At 34.4% G+C, this 21,854-nt stretch overlaps 1 protein-coding gene across 1 annotated transcript in view; it reads left to right on the forward strand.

The window, feature by feature from the left end:
- Positions 1 to 21,854, forward strand: part of rau (RA domain-containing protein rau) — a 212,847-nt gene that overhangs the window by 76,362 nt on the left and 114,631 nt on the right. The window contains exon 2 of the mRNA XM_081744512.1: positions 8,064 to 8,211. Within this exon, the coding sequence (XP_081600638.1) occupies positions 8,065 to 8,211 (147 nt within the window). The 5' untranslated portion in view covers position 8,064. The remainder of the gene's footprint in view (positions 1 to 8,063; positions 8,212 to 21,854) is intronic.

Raw genomic sequence — 21,854 nt, forward strand, 5'->3', positions numbered from 1 at the left:
TCACTTGATTCTGTCACTTCGGCAGAAGACAAGTAATCAATTATGGATGATAGTCCCTATATACGGCTTACAGCACATCTTTTTTACTGGAAATCCAACGGATTCGAAACAGTTTCTTTACTTTCAAACATCTTCTTCGCCAATGACTTTGGCAGTGTTTTCGAGGCGAGCAAATGCAGAAGACTTACTGAAGACTTTATAAAATTTATCAAGCAGCTTTTCGAAGTGGTGTACTGCGTTCACGACTCAAAAACTTTTTTCTGTTACTAAATCAAGCCTATGAGCCATGCAATGAATACTGACTAAGTGGGGAGCAAAATTTCTTCTAATGAGAGCAGCAGCTCCATCGCGCTTATCTATGAAAACCGATGCGCCATTTGATCCAAGACCCACAAGTTTATCTTTAAGAATATCAGAATCAATGACATCTTTTGCGAAAGCTTCAATGATCTTCATTTCTATTGCTTTTGCGTCTACTTTCTCAATGCGTACTAAGATTATGGAAACAGCTCCGAGAAATATTCCTCTCATCCACGTACGTAATATACAGAAACAAATGCTTTTCAGAGAATCAATCTCATCAACAGACATCAACAGACTCATCATCATCAGAGACAGATCATCAGAGACTCATCAACAGATATAGAGAAGCAATCAGTATACTTCAAAAATGTTACCAATTTCTTGTGTAGCTGATCTGTAATGAAATGTGTTATCAAAGTAGCACTTTTGTCTGTATGGAGGCGAGCTCCCATGTCTAAACCATTTGCACGTTGTAATTTTACCAGTTCTGGGTGATCCTTCAACTCGCTTTGCATTAATATATACAGTACGGTACGAAATACTTTTATCGTTACATCCAATTGCTGTTCTTGCTTTCTCAGACACGTTTCCCGTACCGTTTCTGTGCTTTTTCCAGTGCCTTTTTTCTGAATTCTGCTTCTAAGCACAACTGATGAACTGAACTTAGTTCATGTCTGTATACGACATCCAAATTTTTCTTTTTATTTTTCCGAGAAACACCTTTCGATGATCACGGCAAGTCATTATTGGCAGTTTTAATCTTATTGCTTTTACACACGAAAGAAGCACACAGTTTACACACATTACACATCATCACCTCCTGTCCTGCTTTCATTTCGAAAATAAACCATGATCTACCATGTTTCCTCGAAATCTGAAATCTTTTCCATTCCATGGACGGTTGACTTTCTTCTAACAATGTTACATTTTAGTTTATTTTACGGATTATGTTTAGTACAAGGGGTCCAGAAGCACGTAAAAAACACAAAATGTATAGGAGAAATGAATGATGCAAGTACTTAGACGTAACATAACGTAACCAAATCTAACCTAACCTAACATAAACTAACCTAAGCTAACCTGAACTAACCTAAACTAACCTAATATTACTAGAAATAAGCGAAATTCTATCATTTTTTTGGAAAATTATGCGGGACCCCTACACTAATATAACAAACTAAACTAAACTAACCTAACCTAAACTAAACTAACTTAACCTAACCAAACCTAACCTAACTAACCGAATGTGAACAGAAATTAACAAAATTGTAACATTTTTAGAGGAAAGAGCTGGACCCCTTCTGCTAAACATAGGCCTATTTTACTTGACATTGTTATCACTTCCATCACCCGAACTCTCTGACAAACGTATTTTAGAAGCTTCAATCACATTTGCACTAAAACACTTCTTTTCACCTTCACCCGTTTCACCACTACTGCATTCGTCACTGCTTTTGTTCGTGAATAGGACCCATTATTAACAAGACACTACTTAGTTTGCGAACTTTATTGTCTCACTCAGAATTAACGTTGAAGTATTTTGTAATTACGTTATTCGTAGCACTCTTCCTACGATTCATTTTTGTTGCATTCAAGAAGTCAATAACACCGCACTCAAGTATGATCTCCTTAGTAGTAGAAGGACAAAAAAGAATAGTTACTTCAGATCTCATCTCCATTTTGTTTACAGCGTTGCCAGATCAAAGTAGTTTAATTATTCCCTGCATTTTTATTTTTGCTTAGCGCTACCTGCACTTCGATGACTTTCATTATACTTTTTCTACTGAAATATTTGTAAATATATTGATAAGTGTCTTGAACTTGTATTAATGGAGTACGTGTGCCCTTGAAATAATTTGTAGGGAAACTAACGTTACATTTTCAAGAAATATGTATGACTTCTGACAAATATCTGCATATTCTCTTCCCCCCAGTAACTCTGCGGTGGGGGGATTATTTTCCAAAAAATAGTAAGTGAGGGGGAATTCCCCCTCATCCCCCCCCAGGATTTCGCACCCTGATTGCCAACTAATCCCATCAGTTACAACGCAGTGCACTGTAAACAATCCAAAAGATAAACAAACTCTTTAAATTGCTGTCCCCTTGTTGTAAGCTACCAAAATGTAAACTAATTGGTTAATTCACCTCCCCTTGTTATGACATACATAAAACCTTGTCATATAGCAATCTGATATAATCCCTTATAGCTAGATGAACTTATGTAATAATTCCTTCGAATACACCGTATTTTTAGATTTCTTTGATATACTCAAGCGGGGAGTACCTTCTTTTTGATTTCTTTCTTTATAACATATTTAAGCTAAACTTATGCTCCGTATCATTTTCACACGCAATTTTTAATTACATTAGAATCACATAGTACATTTTATTAGGTTCTAAATCACACTAGCACGAAACAAGTTAAAGAAGAGTGAACCTTATCTTCTTCCATTATCTTAGTATGAACGAATCGGTGACTCATAGGCCAGTTAACAGATCGAATCGGTCGCTCATAGGACAGTTAACAGTTCCTGTCGCAAGTAGGAAGATACCATTTCTTATAATGTTAGTACAGTGTATAATCGGCCAAGACATGTATATGACAAATTTCATGTCAAAAGAGCAGTAAATAAGAATAATAAAACGAAAATAAAACTTTCTTGTCCATTTAGTAACATTTTGTTTTACTCATTCTAATTTTCGTATTTATAGTTCTTTTCCTATGAAACTTACCACAAAATCATTATCAAATTATCTTCTTGCAAGAAGACAGTTATAGATATGCGACAATCATTTTGGACATGAGTGTACGTACGTACTTAATGTTCGTAAGCTACCCCACACAATAACTCTGGAGGGAAAGCGATTATTATTATTATTATTATTATTATTATTATTATTATTATTATTATTATTATTATTATTATTATTATTATTATTATTATTATTATTATTATTATTATAGATAGTTAGAACGATGATCTCGGTCGAGTTCGTTAATGCAGCCAAATCGCTACCATCTCCTCGGGAACCGGTTACTTTAACAATGGATATCCAGATCCCACTCATTCTAAAATGTCCGTTTCGCGTAACGCTAATATGCAACCCTCAAAACAATGAACAGTTACAGGTTACATAAACATTTAGGCAAAAGTATTTAGATATTCTTGATCCTTGTCATAAATGCAAGCCTATTCATTCATAAACGTCATTCATAATGATCCTTTTATTGCCTATATTAGAATATATTTATTTATATATATAAACATCAAGGATTACTTTTGATAATTTACCCTTTCTGGTTACCGCGTATTTTATGTGTTACATCAGGAAACAGTTTTTGCCTTAACTAAGGATACCATTCTAAATATATATAAATTCATATTTGAGTAGTTTTCTCCTAGTAAGGGGAAATATTCATTATAATTGCAAGGCTATACTATGCCCGGGGGTCATAGAGTCGGCGTTTACAAGTTTGGAACTTACCCCACTTCAACCCCACAATGTGATTTGTGAAGTTGAGTGATTGTGTTGGCTGATAGGTGGTGTGAACATGAAATCGGACAGATGATATTGAGCGTGATGTTAAGATAGTGACATAAGTGTGAGTTCGAAATGACGTTAATATGATTGTGTGAGTGTAAGACACTGGAAGATGCCTGGAAAAAAATGTCCGGAATTGTATTGAAAAAATATATATATTTTTTTTATAAAGAACAGTTTGAGATGTTTAAATTAGGTGAAGAAATTAGGTAACATACAACATAGCATATAAATCTTTTGATTTTAATGTACCGATTTAGAAAGAAACTAAAATGTGGAATTGATGCTCACTAAGAAGTATTGTCCAGACTATAAATCAAAACATTTAGTCACCTTAGATACTACTCACCCATCTGGATACATAGCATCATAATACAAAACAATTGTCATATGTTCATTTCAATCAAAAAAACAAATTGTTATCAATCATAAGCAAGAACAAAATGAAGTTGCAATATAAAACGCCAGTTGAAATAGTGAATGGAAAGAAATCAGAAGAATTTTTGCCAAAACTAGAGTTGACTTTCTGATAAAAGCTACCAAAAACATTGTGTACTCAGTAGCTACGTGACCGACTGGTTACCTTTCAAGTCAATAGTTGAAGTCTCTGCATTTGTTCTTCGATAATAGCCACTTCCTGAAAGATAATGATACTATAGGAGAATAAACAATGTGATAACAAATACTAAGTCACAAGGGTGGTCCTGGTTCAAAATAATCTACAGTAGTTTCCGCATTTTCTCTTGCGAAATATGCCCCTTCCCACAAATTCTCAAGAAGTGTCGAGGAAGGCATTTTGTGACGACGGAAAACTGGTTGAAACGTTACGCATAATCTCGCAGACGTAGTGAAATGCGTCAGACATGTTGACCTTTTGCAATGGAAAAATCACATTTTTAAGTATTAAGTCATCGTTATTGTTCATGAGTGTCTTTAGACAAACAGCAAAGAAGTGGTTATAACGAAAAATAATACTTGTATATGCAAGCATGTGTGTGAATTGCATACTAAACTGGAAAAGTAATAGGTGTAAACTTTATTTTAAATTTTACTTTTCATTGCTTTTGGCTTTTGTATTCTTCACATATTTGCTTTGAAAAGTTAAAAATTCAAATATACCTTGGTTTGTTATTCTACCTCGAACCGTCACAATGGATCAGGCCAGAGGTTATACGTGCTTCTCAAGGAACGTCATTCTTCAAACATGACGGGTTTAAGGTCATAAATGATGATAATGCCCCGAGATATGTATAAATAAATAAATCGGATCGTTACATGCTGTTAGTTATGATAATTATTCCAAGTAATAAAAAGCCTATGATTCTATCTGTAAACTAAGGTTTGGACTACATTAATGCAGAGCTCCTTCGTAGCTAAGCGGTTAGCATACGCGCCTTTGGCGTGGAAGAGAGCCGGGTTCGATTCCCGGCGGGGACTCATGTGCTTCGGATTCCTTGTTAATCAGTAGGTCCCGTCTGATCTAGCCTCGCTGCTGACAGGGACGTTGAACTCAAGATCAACTCAAGTCACCTACATTACTGGACTATATTTGATAAATGATAATGAAACTGTGGCATTAGTTAATTTTAGATTCAAAAATTAACTGGACACTCGTATTCTGCAAAGGACTAATCAATTCATTGAAATCTTTCTTGACAGAAATGACTTTAATGGTTAGTGCGGGAAACCCAGGCTCGATTCCCGGTGGGCGCTCATGTGTTTAGAATCCTACGTTAAACTGTAGGTCCACGTCTCATATAACCTTTTTGCTGAAGAGGAACGCTAAACTTTAAACTTTTTTTAATGATCTTAATTTTTGGATAAGTTTGATAATGTTTGTAGTTAAATATTTCAAGAGCTATTGGGTGCACGCCTGCCGTGGTCTTCATACGAAGTTGACTTCGTTGTCAAAGACCCAAAGAGCAATGTACCTTACATATCCACAAATTTATGTTAATATAAATGTATCAGGTGCTAGTGAATCAACCACCAACCAACAGTTTAGCAATTTTACTTCCTGTGTGTTACGTGTATGAGTAGTAGTAGTACATTCATTAAAAGAGACCTACCCAAAAAACATCCTGGGTTTTTTTTCTTCTTCTTCTTCGCTGTTCACTTACAGCTTACGCGGGTGGCATATTAATTTTTAGACATCGACACTCTACGTACGGCCAATCACAATACCTCTTCTGTATCTTTTGAGAGCCTGAATAACATATGAACATCCTTCGTCACAGGTGATTGAATGTTGTCGCGTGTCCGGCAGTTGTTAAAAGTGTGTGGACCGGTTGGATTTCCCGTGTTGCAGGGTATCCTAACCTACGCAATTAGATACACTAGCAGCGACAACAGAAGTAGCATGTCATATTCATACATATCGAAACAAGATTGCGAAATCAAAGTGCAATTTCTATAATGTCCAGTAATTTCATCATAATTGTTTTTAGTACATTATTATATCTTTTATTGGGTCAAATAGTTTACGTTTCCTCTCCGTCTAATATCTGAATATTGCCTCAGAGAGATGGTAATACTGTAAAATATGCGACCTTGTTAAGAATATTATTACAGGTTGTAGCGTTGAAAATGAAGATTATACTGGTGTTTCTCTCGTTCTTTCTTGCCCAGAAGGAGTTTGTTTGTAGAATTAACTTACGTATTGAATGGACGGTAGCAAATTCTTAAAGCCCACGCACGCTCGATGACACCCTCAGTCCCTCAGGATATGGATGTGAAACTTGATTCGGCAGTGAAGAAACAAAAATGTCCGTTCTCTTTAAATGAATGAGACGTTCCAATTTTGAATTTGCCATTTCCGGACTATTTATCATTAAGGGATATTTAAATTAAAAAGAAAGAAAAAAAGCAACATCGAAAAGGAATTTTGTGTTTGCAGGAAGTTCGTAATGCTATGATCGTTTTGTTGTAGAGATAAGTGAATTCAAAAAAAGAGAAGTCTTTTGGAATACTACAGCACTCGTATCCTTCAGTGTCTACACTGGACTGATCACCAATAGCCGAGGACATTGACTTTCGTTTTTTATTATTATTATTATTATTATTATTTGTGTCCATCAGCGTTTCCAAATCTTTGTGATATCTGGAACCCCTTTCAATGACTCTTAATTCCCGTGGACCCCTTGAAACAAACAAAACAGTAAATAAATAAATAAATAAATAAATATAAATAAAATAAAATAAGATAAATAATATATATATATATATATATATATATATATATATATATATATATATATATATATATATATATATATATATATATATATATATATATATATATATATATATATATATTGACGGATCCAGGAAATGATCAAGGGAGGGGCTAAACCATAGTTTGCAGTTTTATCCAGTGTAAAGCAGGTTTTATCCAGTGTATACTTGAGAGTCAAGGGAGGTTGGATCCACCTCTCTCTCTCTCTCTCTCTCTCTCTCTCTCTCTCTATATATATATATATATATATATATATATATATATATATATATGTGTGTGTGTGTGTGTGTGAATACAGCTTGCCTTCGTAAGATTTTCTTTGCAGAGATATTTCTATTCCCATCAAATTAGCAACATTCCGGTGCCTGAGAGCACTAGGGTTTCTTCTATTTTAATGTACTTTCTGAGAGATAGAGCGCCCGTCTCTATTATAGTATTTGGGCGTCAGTTCACACAGTTCGGATCATGTGCTATTGAATATAAATTTAGTATCTTATTAAATGACATATATATGAAATATAAATTATTCAATGAAATATATCATTCAATGAATGAAATGAAATATGAATTTAGTGTCTTATGTTGTATGTTGTTTAGAGAAAATGAAACTGAAAAATGATTATTTTTGATGGTATAGTAGTATTATAAGTAACTGGAGTACCATAGTAATGTTATGGCGAGAGTTTGAAGTCGATACTGTCGTAGGAAAAAAATCTATTTATGAGCTATAGTAATCACATGATGATGAATCAACCTTAAGATAGAAATGCGTGGGTTTTCTGTAGCTGTGTCATTCTGCTAAGTGCTTGGCGTTATTCATTTGTATTTCTCATCATTTCCATTAGCTTTCAGTCCATAAGTAGCTATAAGAGTTATTATAACCAAATATTTTTTTCTTTTCCTTAAGGGTTAAAGTACATTGAAAGATATTAGTAATAGCTACCTTGTATATTACACAAGTGCTTTTTTTTATTTCTTTCAGAATGCTAAAACATGTACAACTGAGTCCTTTTCGGGCGCGGGCGGACACTTTGTCTCTTAGCTCGACAGCCAGCTACTCGAGCCTGGGGCCAGAACCTCTGTCCTCCAGATCTTCAAGCTATTCGTCACTCAGTGAATCTCCACTTTCGGTAAGTTATACCAATTTCTTTGATTTGTTTTTACTAATATTGTAGCCATTCCGTGAATTTTGTGGGAACCTATCAGTGGCGTACGCTAAGGAAGTGGGTTCTAGATTATGGAAAAAAAAATAAACATTTATCCAAACTAAGATATGGATACTAAAATGGCGCATGATCTGAAATAATATGAGTTTGTGTTCCTAAACATTTCATGAAATTATGTGTACGCTAATGAAACACAACTTTATTTAGAATACGGAGGTTCCAATATGGATGCAATTTGTGATGATCATTTCTAGAGTCATACAACAATGCTGTTTACTAATTATGTTTTGTCTTACTGAATGATAAGAATACTGCTAGAAGTCCAGAACAGAAATATATGATAAAGTGATCAACTGTAATGGACCTTTTCGCCTACGGGGCCGAGGTGGCTCAGAAGTAGAGCGTTCACTGCTGGTGCATAGGGTCCTTGGTTCGATCCCATCTCGCACCAAGTGGACTTTGTGATGGACAAACACCGTGTGTGTGAGTTTTCTCGGGATTTTCCCGTTTCCTCTCTCTTTTTTCATTCCACCATTTCATTAAGTTCTCGTTATCACCGTCTTCTTTAGTCTAGCCGGCATAACCATGGGACATAAAGATTTCATTTCATTTTTTCGCCTGTTTAAAATTAATTAATGAAGGCCACTCACAAACCCGTATGTCCATATCAGTTGTTGAAAGGCATTTTATATCCAACTTTAAATCTGGTGTAAATTTCAGTGGATTAGTATTTTCTTAAATAAAAATTATCGCGTTGTCTTTCACACTCTTTCTAATGTCATATATATATATATATATATATATATATATATATATATATATATATATATATATATATATAGCTACTGTTTATTTGCTGTTCATACCTTTTGAATTATCAATGTTCTTAAAGTTCAGAGTGCAGAGCCGTTGGAAGTTTAGAAATAACATACATAATTCATGACAGTAGTCCAAAAAATAGTCCCTAAAACAAAGACATACCTTTATTTTACAAGATTAAAAAAATGGATTCCAATACGAACTTTTGTTTCTGCTAGTTAATAAATACTTGTTTCGCTAATTCCAAAAATTGACATTGTGCAAGTAATATTAGTTGATTTATTTATTTTTTTGGAGTTGTCGGCTCCAAATAAATAATTTGAAATAACATTTGGTTGTAAAAGAACCTGGATCAACAACAGGTCTTCTTTTACTAATTAACTGTGATAAGCGTTTCCATATTGGCAGATTTTCATTAGTGTCTTTGCTTTGTGCCGCAAATGTCAAGACTTTTGTGTGTGTGTGTGCTTTTTTTATTACTTTTTTTAAATAGAAAAAAGATGTTCTTGCATCGTTTTTGATATGAAGTTTTGTTAGATGGAAAACCGGTCTCTGCTCTCTTGGACCGTTGGGTGAGAGTGTAGTATTCTGCAGAGTTCACATGGTTCTTCTTGTAGGGCGTATCATACTCTATAGAAGAACTTTGGCGTAGGCTTTTGCTGTACAGTACCTTCATGATTGAAGACAAGGATATCAGGAATAAGAAGAAGAATCGGGGTGGCTTGAGGAGCAATGTGAGATGTGCATGACACTAAAAGAAAGAAAAAAAAAAGCAGCCTCACCTCATGGAAGCCCCGTCTTCCTCATTGGATCATAGGCAACTACTTTGATCTTTTTTTCTTCTTCTTCCCTCTGTGGGAACATCGTCGAAGTGTCCCCTTCCAAGGAACTCTCTGTGCACTGGAACACCAAAAGAAAGACTCCGCCCTTTAACTTGGCCTTTTATAGGAATATAAAGACGTACTTTTACTTTCTTGTGATAATAGGTTTACCCAAAATAGCGATGACGAATAATTCGTGCTGTCCATGTGTAAACAGGAACGTCTTCCCAGCGCCCTTTTGGGAAGCATGTAGGAGTTGTTCTCACGATCTGAGTTTTCTTCAACGGTTTATGCTCCAGAGATCGTTTTTATTTTTACCCTCAGGAACAATGAACTATGCAAAATACTCTTCTTTCGGTAAGCTTGTTTCTCAGAGACATTTTCATCAGTAGGAGACGTTACTAAATGATTTTTTTTTCTGCCATGCTATTGTACTGGAAACAAGGTTAGTCACATAATGTAATTCTGTGCATGATATTGCTAAACTCATCACAAGATTAATCTTCTTTTAAGCTCATTAATCTTTCGATTGGTTTGACTATGCTTGTTTTTTATCCTGAGCCAGACTTTTAATTTCCCTATAGTTTGTATTATTTGGTCAGTGTATTTTAATCGTGGCCTTCCACTAGGTATTTTCCCTTTCCCCGAAGTACCCAACCATCCATCTCTTCTTTTCGAAATATTCTTCAGAATATATATATTTAACTATTTGCAATACTCTTTCATTTGATATCTAATCCACCCATTTAATTTTCAACATCCTTCTATAACATCATATTGCGAAGGCTATCATTCTTCTTCCCCCCCTCTTTTCTTAAAGTCCACGCCTCACATTCCCCCTTTCTTTTCTTAAAGTCCACGCCTCACATCCATACAACCCCACATTCCATATACAAGATGTATCAAAAGTCCCCTGACATAGGATAACTGTCATTATCAGAGTTACAACAAAATGTAAGAGGAGACACCGTCTCCAAATATGACATTTTCAATCTAAAGTTAAGGATTTAAAAAAAAAAAAAAATCGGACGAGCAGTTTGGGCTGTACACCCTTCATGTGCCCAATGTTAAATGAAAATGCGACGTTGCCATTTACCTGGACCCACAGCACAATGAATGAACTTATTATTTGAAATAGGGACTGGTCATCGACATGTTAGCGTAAAAGACAATAACTTCATTGACTTATGTTGTTGATCTAGATAAATGGTAGTGTTGCATTTTCCATTTAATATTGGGTGCATAAAGAGTGTATAGCCCCGATTTTAAAAATCCAGGCTCGTCCGATTTTAAAAATCCCTTCACTTTAGATTGAAAACATCATAGGCCATTTGAAGACGGTTTCTCCTCTTACATTTTGTTGTGACTCTGATAACAGAGTTGCCCTATGTCAGGGGACTTTTGAGACACCCTATATAATACTTGTTCAATTCTATATCAATGTTTCTGATTAGAAGCTTTTGTTTTTCTTCGAATACCTTCTTTGTCTGAGCAATTCTGGATTTTACAACTTTTTTACCCCCTATTGTCGCTTGTAATAAAATTCTGTAAGTTTAATAACATAAACTTTTTTTTTTTTTTTGTTAACTCAAACTCTACGATCCAGATTCGATTTCCCCATCTGAAATTTTAAATTTAACCAGATCATTATTGTAATCTGACAATATTTGCATAAAAAAGTATAGTATCACATTCACATACTCTCACACATTGAACATTTCATCAATCCGACACTATCTATAACCTATGTATAGTCATAAAATCGTCTTTGTAAACTCTTATTTAAGAACTTCAGACTCAAGATAGAATTCCTCAATTCAGTGTCGCTTCGTCCCAAAATGGCAAATCTTATTTTTATTAGAATTATTATTTCTGCTCGTAAATCTTGAATTTTACGTGTTTCCTGTCATGTTCCATGTACCTAAAGTGCCTCCCTTCCTGAGATTCTTCTATTTTAGCCATATTCAAGCTATTGCAAGAAATACATACAAAGTTTCTCACTCCCTTCTTGTAATGTGGTGACAGTCAGGCATTAACGACTATTTTTATGTTATTGTCGACTGGCTATTAAATTGAACATGTTGTATATTTTCTTAGATGTTAAAGGCCAGAACTCAGTAGGGTTATTTGTGAGCAGATGGTGTATTTTCTTAACCTTTTAGAAGTCTCTTAAAATCTTAAGAATTTACGTGCAAGGTTACAAATTGAGATGTGACCCCCTGTTAGGCAACTATCGGCAGGATGGGAACTGAATTTTTAATGACGCGCTTTATTAATAAATAAATAAATAAATAAATAAAATCAATTCTCTAACCATTTTTTCATTTTTATTTTTAACTTTTTGGAACTTAGATATTAATTTTAATTCTATTTAGTATTAATATTAAAATTTAAACCTGTTCTCTGCGGAAGTTTGTATTGAAAAAAACGTGTAATTAGCTGAATCTGTCTCGAACACGGAAAAGTCTTTCTTTCTCTGAAGCAGCAATATTCGTAGAATATTCTAAGAATGTCCCAGAAATATTTCATACATCAACAGAATACTCGGTTAACATTCATAGTGTTTTATCTTTTATTTGGGGGTCGAAGGTGCTGTTTTCCCATTTCTTGAAATATTCTTCTTCTTTTAAACGTAAAAGAAAATCTACAGATTCTGATACGCAGAAAAATGTAGATTACATGTCACAGAGTAGACAAATTACACGAAAGACAAATAGACAAATAGACGCTCAATTGAATGTAGCCAATGTTTTCAATAAAAACTCTTTTTTTGCTTGAAGATAATTATTGAAAAAATAAAGTTAATTCTCCTGTTTCGCTAATTAATTTCCAAACATCCTAGTGGTTAATAGTTCCGCTTTTCACTGTAGCAACAAAATTCGCTCTGCTTAACCAGAAGCATGAGCACTGATTCTGGAGGGCCGAGAGGGTCCAGATATCCAAACTTTACTTGGGCTTCCCGTATTTGTATTAAAAATTCTTATTTATTTCTTATAGGTGTTATCTGATCATGGAGCTCACATACTAAAACGGACTCCCCCAAAGTTATATAGAAATCGGCGCCACTGATTAGAAATGTTTCGAGAAACGCCCCGTGATAACTAGTTTGGCGTTTTAGAAAATTTAAGATTGTAGATTTCCATTTAGTAAATTATATATTAAAACTTACAAATAATCTAGTGTTTAAAGTATTGACAAAGACATAAATTATGCATAACATCACCCTAGTGACTACCTAAGTTGGCTAATTTGAAGTTATACAAATATAGAATAAACATTTGTAGCAAAATATATCATAATTCTTCAATTAATTAAAACTGAGTTATTTATCGTTTATTGGCTGATAGTGGTAGGTATTTATACCAAAAGTAAAAGTTCAACGGATGTTTCTCTCCAGGAGTCGAAGTCATAACCTTCAGTACAAGGCTGACCCGGGTACACCATAACTTAAAAAAAAAAAAAAAAAAAACTTTTACTTTTATGGTCCTGTCAATGTTAACAAGCGATCAGTCGTTAAGATGGGCAGGTTTGTGACCTTTGAACTATTCTGTGTCGACCAAGGGTGTTAGCACGTTTACATCGAAAAGAATAAAGACGTGACTAAAATATTCCGTAATAAATTATTTATTTATTTTTGTAGGTAGTAATTCTTTTCCGAGATATGAATACACCTTTAGTGACAAGATTTCTGTTCTTCGAAGCATTTTTTTTTTTTTCGCAAACAGAAAAGCGTTTCTTTCTCTTTAAAAGGTGAAGTGACTGTGCGTATGTGTCATTACTCATAATCAAGTGTGGCTTGGGCAAACTGTCGCCAAGTAAATGGATATCTTCTAGGAACTTCTTGTTGCACATGACTGCATAAGAATATTTTCTTCGATGACAAATTACGTTCTGCTAGTTTATTTCTGCTATAGTGTATTGTGAAACAAACATGTTTGCTCAGAACAAACCTCTTGTATACCCCAACTCATTTTTTTTCTTCTTGTTCTTGCCAAGTGATAAGTATAATATGAGCTATAAATTAAAGTTTCACTACTTACATTAGCTAATATGACAACATATTGCACAAACATTATGAGACCTACTGTGGGTTGAGCTTGTTAAGTGGCTTACGAAAGAAATGCATGACTTCAGATTTTGCGGTGATGATTTACCGTGTGTGACTGAATCTAAGATTTGCAAGAAATCAAAAGTAACAAAAATACAATATAATTCCATATAATACTCGTAATTACTGGGAGATGTGTCTTAGTGGTCGAGTGATCATCTTTGGTGCGAAGGGCTCCTGGTTCGATCCCGCTTGCGCCAAGTGATCTTTATGGTGGACAAACACCGTGTGCGTGGATTTTCTCTGGGTTCTCCCGTTCATCCATCATCCTTCATCCATTTCCTGTAGACTAAAAAGCATAGCATAACTGTTGGATGTAAAACTAAATATTTCTTTTCATGTCATTCGTAATTACTACTTTTCTACCGCAAGGTACCCTCACGTCCAAAATTACTGTCGCATGTCTATAAATATGTTGTTGTAGGAATATAATTTGATAACGAATTCGCCCGGTATTTCTTATAATGCTATTAAGTGTATAATCGGCAAAGACATGTATGTGACAAATTTTCATGCCACAAGAGCAGTAAATAAGAACAATAAAACGAAAATTAAACTTTCTTGTCCATTTAGCAACATTTTGTTTTACTCACGCTAATTTTCGTATTTATAATTCTTTTCCTATGAAATTTACCGCAAATATACATTTCCCGATTTCACACATAGTATCAGTATTAAAAGTACCTGCAAAATCCTTATCGAATTATATCCTTACAAGAAGACAGTTATAGATATGCGACAATCATTTTGGACATGGATGTACATTTAAATTCTCTGATAGATGTTTCTATAGAGTCAACATCAGCAAGAGGAATGACTAACTGGTTTATATTAACTTTAGTATCCTAAATAACTTAAACTAGAAATACAAATCATTCAACAAAGCAATATTTATTTATTTATTTTAATAATATCTGTGTAACATTTTCGCCAACTAACTGAACATATTGGCTTCATCAAACACTCATGAAGACCATTTCGAAAACAAGAGGTAGGATCATTGGGCATATTATGAAGTGGTGGAATCAAGCTATTAACTATGGGATTTTTTTTTTTTTTTTAATACAAAAAATCCTAGAGGAAGGCTACAATTGAAATAATACAAGATGAAGGGAAGAAAAAAAATACATGAAAATGAAAAGTCAGAATAGGGAAGAGTGGAAACCAATGAAAATTTCACCGACCCGAGAAGAAAAATACGAGAATACGGTTTTTAATTTGTTTCAAAAGATTTGTGGTACTACGTTGCTCGAATCGCAATCTTCCGTCTGATCTCACACAACGTTTAGTGTACTGCACAAAACTCATATTTCTAAACTGTATGGAAACAACTTCGCTGGAGTTTCTCTAAAGAGACATGTATCATAACTTTTAGCGCCTACACACGTTGTTCGAATTCATGCAGAGAATTGTCAAAGAGTTCATTTCGGTTCAATTGTCGACGGGGAGTAGTTTTAACGGATCGGTCACCACCTAAAATCTTAAAAAGACGCCCCTCCGTGTTTCCTCCCATATTCCTCCTCCCACAGTTCCTTGGGCAGAAGTGGGCGTTCATGTTAACTACGTCCATTAAAAGTCAACAACGATCTCTGGTCTTTTATACTTTTTACTTTATGAAACCAGCAACATGAAAGGCATACCGTCCCAAGAGTTTTTCTCACAAAATAATTGATAAATAAATATCCTTTTCGTACCATTCGTAAAGCAAACATCGAAAATTTTTGTGTAACCTCAATTTCCGAAATACATCAAAAAGCGGTTTGTAATAATTAGATACCTCGTGGGAGGCCTTCTTGCAGAAGTATAGTTTTCAGAGAAAATCATAGCCGCTGTCTGTCGATCAGTGTTCTTTCTTCAACCTTAAAATTACACAGCTGTCAGAGTATGGCAGTTTTTGTTTCACTACCTGGAAACCATGTAAACTGAGCTTATGGATTGATTTTCCAGCATATTTTTCTTCTAATAATAGTTTTAAATCAATAATAGTAGGTAAACTACAATTGAAAACAATTATTTCTTTTTTATTCATAGTTACTGCCAATGGTGAGACACTTAGCTAGCTTGTAACAACGGGAAGGTATAACGAATTTGAAATGCTTCTCAAAATACACAGAAAGAAAGAGAGAGAGAAACTTCATTTTTCTTTTCACACAGTGTTGGGTTGTTATGATCATGAACGCCAATCAAGACTGTTAAAGTGGAGGACGTACCCCTTACTAGCTTTGGACCGCGGTGGCTCAGTGGTAGAGTGTTCACCTCTGGTGCATGGGGTCTCTGGTTCGATTCCAGCTCGAGCCAAGTGAATTTTGTGGTGGACAAATACCGTCTGCGTGGGTTTTCTCGGGGTTCTCCCGTTTCCTACCACTTTCTCCACTTTACTATTGTATTCATTTCTCATCATCACTGTCTCCTTTAGCCGGTGTAAGCGTGGGACGTAAAACATTTCATTTCATTTCATTTTTCCTTCACTAGCTTTTGTCAGTTATGTCCTATTATGCACTGCGTCCTATTTTCCACTCCTGGTTTTTGGTTCAACTCCTTATGTTAAAAAAAAAAATGCATTCTTGGCTGTGATTATATATCCTTCTTCTCGGAATAGTGTCTGCTAATTAAGCCAAAATAGACTGAAATAAATTATATTAAAATTTTACAGTTTATCGATAAAAGTATTTTAATTAGAATACTCATTAGTAGAGTAGAGCTTGGAGTTTTATGCTTTATGAAAGCAAGATGTTTAACCTACAGGGACATTTAAATAGAAGAAATAAAATTGATTGGATCTTAATGATCCTTTTCAATGTTGGAGGTATATGAGACTCAAACCATAAACCACTACCCGGGTTTTTATCCAAAGCTACTATCTTCATCAAGAATCGTACCCGGAACCGCGCACTCAACAAACATGTACCTTATCCACTTGGCCACAGAGATGCGCACAAAGCAACGAAAGAATTCATTGTATAGTAAATTAATATGTTTGCTACCATAATATTAGTTGAGGCTGAGATTCTATATTAATTCACATTGATCCAAAATTTTTCACTTTCACATTATTTCTGAACATGAGTAGTGCGATGTAATGTTACAGTAATGTTTGAGAAATGAAAAGCAGTTTGCTTACAGCAAATGGTCAACGTGTGGTATTTTATTTAACCTTTGCGGTTTTATTGTGTTTGCCGTTCGACCTTACTCTGTTAATAATTGCCCATCATTCATCATCATCTTTGCCCAGTTCCAGAAATCGTTCTTCTAGTACTCAGCAATCACGGAGTTGGTCGGATTGTTCCTATTAAGCGAAATTTCAAGAAAGCGAACCCTTATAAATAGATAGAGCTATCATTTAATTTTCAACACCACGTTTTTTACCCCCTTTTGCGGGTACTTTGTAAAATGCGGGCATAAAAAGATAAAAAAGAAGAAAATGAAAAGAATGTAAAGAAACATTTTCGTGGAAAATAACCAACCTCTTCTTGTTCATCATGATCTCGTAAGTCTTAGCTGACTGACACAGAAGCGGAAACTTTGAACCGCTACCTCATTTTAAAGGAAACCACAAATGTACTTAAAATTCTAAGCACTTTTCCTTACCTGGTCCCACTACCTGTCAACAGATTAGAAAATAACCAAAGAAAAAGAAAAAGCAAGATGTATGTAATGTAATGCCTAAACAGAGAAGAAGAGTTAAAAGTAATTCCAAGTATCCTCAATCGAGGCGCCACTTCCGAGAAAACAAGATTGTTAAGACTTTTTGAGCATTGACAGAAGAGCTTGGATTGGAAAGTGCTGAAGTCGAGACTGAAAACAGAAGGAAGGGGAAGGGAGAAATAAAAAACGCAATAGTGACATTCCATCCAAGGTGAATTTCCTCTTGCATACATTATTGCTTTTCTTTTCTTTTTTTTCTTTACATCTTTACATTCCTGCACAGAATATAAATTTAGATGCATCCCGTGATTATCACATCTTTATGTGACAGTGATGTGTGACTTTCTTCGTATCTGAAATACGTACAGTGAGAGAGTGAAATCTAAGTTGGCCACACCTTTGATTCACAGAAAACTGTCCAAATTACGTAAATGGTCAACGTATAGACTACACTGTGCAAATGAACACACGACCAAATTAAGCAAGAGGCCAAATTATAAAGGGTAATGAACTTGGGAGCTTGAACCCCTCCACCGACAAACTTCTGTATACGCCACTGACCGTATTTCGAAGACTTCTATTTTCCATGTTTGTTCTTTTTCTAATAGTTTATATATATATCCTGAAGCCAATGCCTCTAATCATACAATGACACACACTCCATAGATATGCTTTCATCAGTCTTATCTAGAGTTTTCGATATTGTCGGTATTGCCGATATTTCTTAGTTTCTTTCCAAGAGATGTTCGAGAAGCTTTTGATTGTACAGTATTCAAACATCATTTTCACCTCAGCTATCGTTGATTTTACATCTTGGAATAACATTGAATGTTATTTTTCATGTAAATTAAATATTGTATAATGCTTTCTGATCTCTTATTTAATGCAACATCATTTTTTGAGCTATGAATAACTCACATGTGTTGTTAAACAAACAAATAAAAAAAAATATCATTGGACAGATAAAACTCCTTTCTTTGGTAACCTAGGCGTATGCTCTATCACTTGCGTTCCAAGTGATATGCGTAAGTTTCCTGTGGCCTCATCTAACCAGATAGATTCTGATAATTTTCTGATACAGGCAAACAGCATAATCCTTGTGAATATTTAGAAACATGATTTCTCTACTGATACGTGTCAACGCATACATATGTGAAATTACGTCGTTGTCACACTGTTGGTATGTAATGTTAATACTTCCTTGTTACAGACTTCTTTTTCGGGGAAAACCCTAAAGTTGCGGGGATTTCTTTTTGTGAAAACAGTTAATTGGCATATTTTCTAAATAACATGTCTCCTTTTTCTTGGAACTGTTATATTAGTAGCGTAGGGAAGGAATATACTGGAAGGGGACACTCCATGTCCCTTCAAATTAAACAACCTATGACATAGGGAATAACAATTGATATATCTATATTTATTATCGTAATTAACACCTTACCCGCTGGTGCAGTGGCTAGTGAGATCACCTTTGGTGCATGTGGTCCTGGGATCAATTTCTGGTGAGAGAACATTGAACGCATGACGTTGGTTCGGATTCCATTTTAACTGTAGGTCAACGTCTCATATAGTTCTGAAGAAAGACAATAAATTTCAACAATCAAAAACAAAAATGAAGTACACTGTATACAAAAATTGTAAATAGATTTTTGTTTAGTGGGGGAGAAACTTAGAGGTCTTTTCTCCCTTGCAAAGAGCAAAATCTATATTATGAAAGAAATTTTTCGAAATGCTTATATTAGAAAGGTGGATGATAAAAGCCTGTAGTTTCGTTCATACATATTTATTCTATTACATCACTACAATATGAGACTCGTAATTGACTAATACTCTCTATTTCCCGTCCTCCCCAAAAATATTTCGTTTACCTTATAGCTACGCAAGTTTCTGGATCATTAATCAAACTTTTCGAGTACACCACTAACAAGTCATTTCAATCGACATGCATAGTGACAGTAGTGTACACACATTAGAAATAAATAAATAACATTATTTGAGAAATAAGATTTTAAATTTACTATTTGAGCCGCTTTGACTGGTTAGCAGGAAAACCCTACCAAAAAACTCCTCCAGGTATTTGTATGCAGAAAATATATTTATACGTATATTTGTTTAAAGAGCGGAAGTAGCACGTTGTGAGGAAGCAAGAGATACGAGTTTCGGAAACTATTAGTGCGTGGACTTAACCCAGATTACTCCAGTCACGAATGCAGCAGCTGATAAAATACACATTCACTTAAAGAGAGAAAATACTGCGACAGCTATGAGAGAGTGTTTTGTGTATATTTATATAAAAAAAAAAATGTCACACAACTGTTGCTAAATAAATTACTGTCATTATAAAATTATTGTATTCTTTACGAGTCAAAACCGATTACATGGAATCTTAGCATTCTTTCGTAAAGAGTGATGATGATTCGTACAATATAAATAGATTCCGTTGCTGTTAACCGTATTCCTAATACTTTATTCTAAATTATGTGAATCGGATATGCGGTGATATATTTCATTGTGTTTAAATAGCATATGTTTCTCTTTTAAACCAATTGATAGAAAACAGCTGGTAAAATTTTTATCTTCTATCACGAGGTGCGTTTATCTATTATGTACTTTTGCAACTTCTCGTGGCGAATATTTTGGAGCTTTAGTGATATTTAATCCAGCAAGGGTACCCAACGAGGGTTTCCGGATTTTAATCCCTCTTTAAACTAGATATTACGGAAAATATGGTTTTACGAAAAATATGCTTACCATATTAAGATGCGTACAAAAATCACATATGAGCTGAAATGAGACCTCCCTCGCTTTGTGGAAATTTTGTGTATACCATTACATTAATCAATCTCAATACTAATATAAAATATGCCACTTACATCATGGAGAAGCTCGCAGAGTGCTAATAATTTGCGGGAGGAAGGGGAGAGACAGAGCTGTAGCAGGTAATGAGAATTATATTCACTAACAATATAGGTATATATGATTTGATACTTTTACTGCATCTTGCACTGTCATTTAGCGTAGTTATTATTATTATTATTATTTGAAAATCATCATTTTGAACATTAATTAATATCACATACTATATTCAAACACTAGCGCATGATCACAAACACTTATTAGAGAGTTGTAAGTTATTAATTAAAAAAAAAAAAAAAAAAGGAAAAGAAAAGTGTATAATCATTCTTAATATTATCCCACTAGTTTCTGTACGGCAGTGGTTTCCAACCATGTTTACCTTGCACCCCCCTTTCCCGCCCGTTGGTCATACTGTTTTTTGTCTTACACCTTCTGCGATTTCAGATGCAACATTGCATTTTCAAATCTTCAATAATAATAATAATAATAATAATAATAATAATAATAATAATAATAATAATAATAATAATAATAATAATAATAGTCTCACTAAATTATAGATCTTATTAATTGCCAAGATTACTACATACCATTATAGTGCAGTATTATTATTTACAAGTTTTGTTCTATGAAACCTCAGTTCTTGTTTAATAATTATTTTGTGTTTGTTTTGTACCGTACTTAATTTAACGCTTATTTGTTACAACATTCATAATATTGTAATTACGAACATAATTTATTCCTACCAGTAACTTGTGCTCCCATTGGTCACTCGTCACGCTCCCAGGTTGGGAAGCACTATTCTACACAGTTAAGAGCAATACACAGATAATGAAATGTCTGTTGCATCATCGTGGTGCAAACATGATAATTTACACTTCTTGGTTCCTAACAACTTGGTAAAGTAAATAAATAATAAGAACTTAAAAGACAGTTCATTTCTGAATGCTCTACAGTTTCTGAAGTTAAGTTTCATTATGTAATGAAGAAACGAAATTTGTTCATGGTCTGTTTTATTTCCTGTATTGCCTAGCTGAAATGCCCGTTCTTCGCACACGGTCGCTAGAATTCCAACACATCTTTCCTCCTCCAAAATTGGACTCTGAAAGATTACGCTAAACTCGAAACCTACAATAGGCCAATTGTTTTGCGTTCTTGCACTCGGAAACGATATAACACCACAATGTGCGCACTGCCCGTTAGAGCTGGTCTTCATAAAAATCGTGGTATAAATTACTGTACACTATGATTGACAGTTCTTGACGTATGTTTGAATTTATATAAGATTAAGCAATACTAATTGAAATAAAATTTCTCTGTTTGCTTAAAAGGTTTTCTTATTTTTTCACTAATTGATT

Source organism: Thermobia domestica, chromosome 2 (assembly GCF_964235325.1).
Source record: "Thermobia domestica chromosome 2, izTheDome1.hap1.1, whole genome shotgun sequence".
In the NCBI taxonomy this organism is placed as follows: domain Eukaryota; kingdom Metazoa; phylum Arthropoda; class Insecta; order Zygentoma; family Lepismatidae; genus Thermobia; species Thermobia domestica.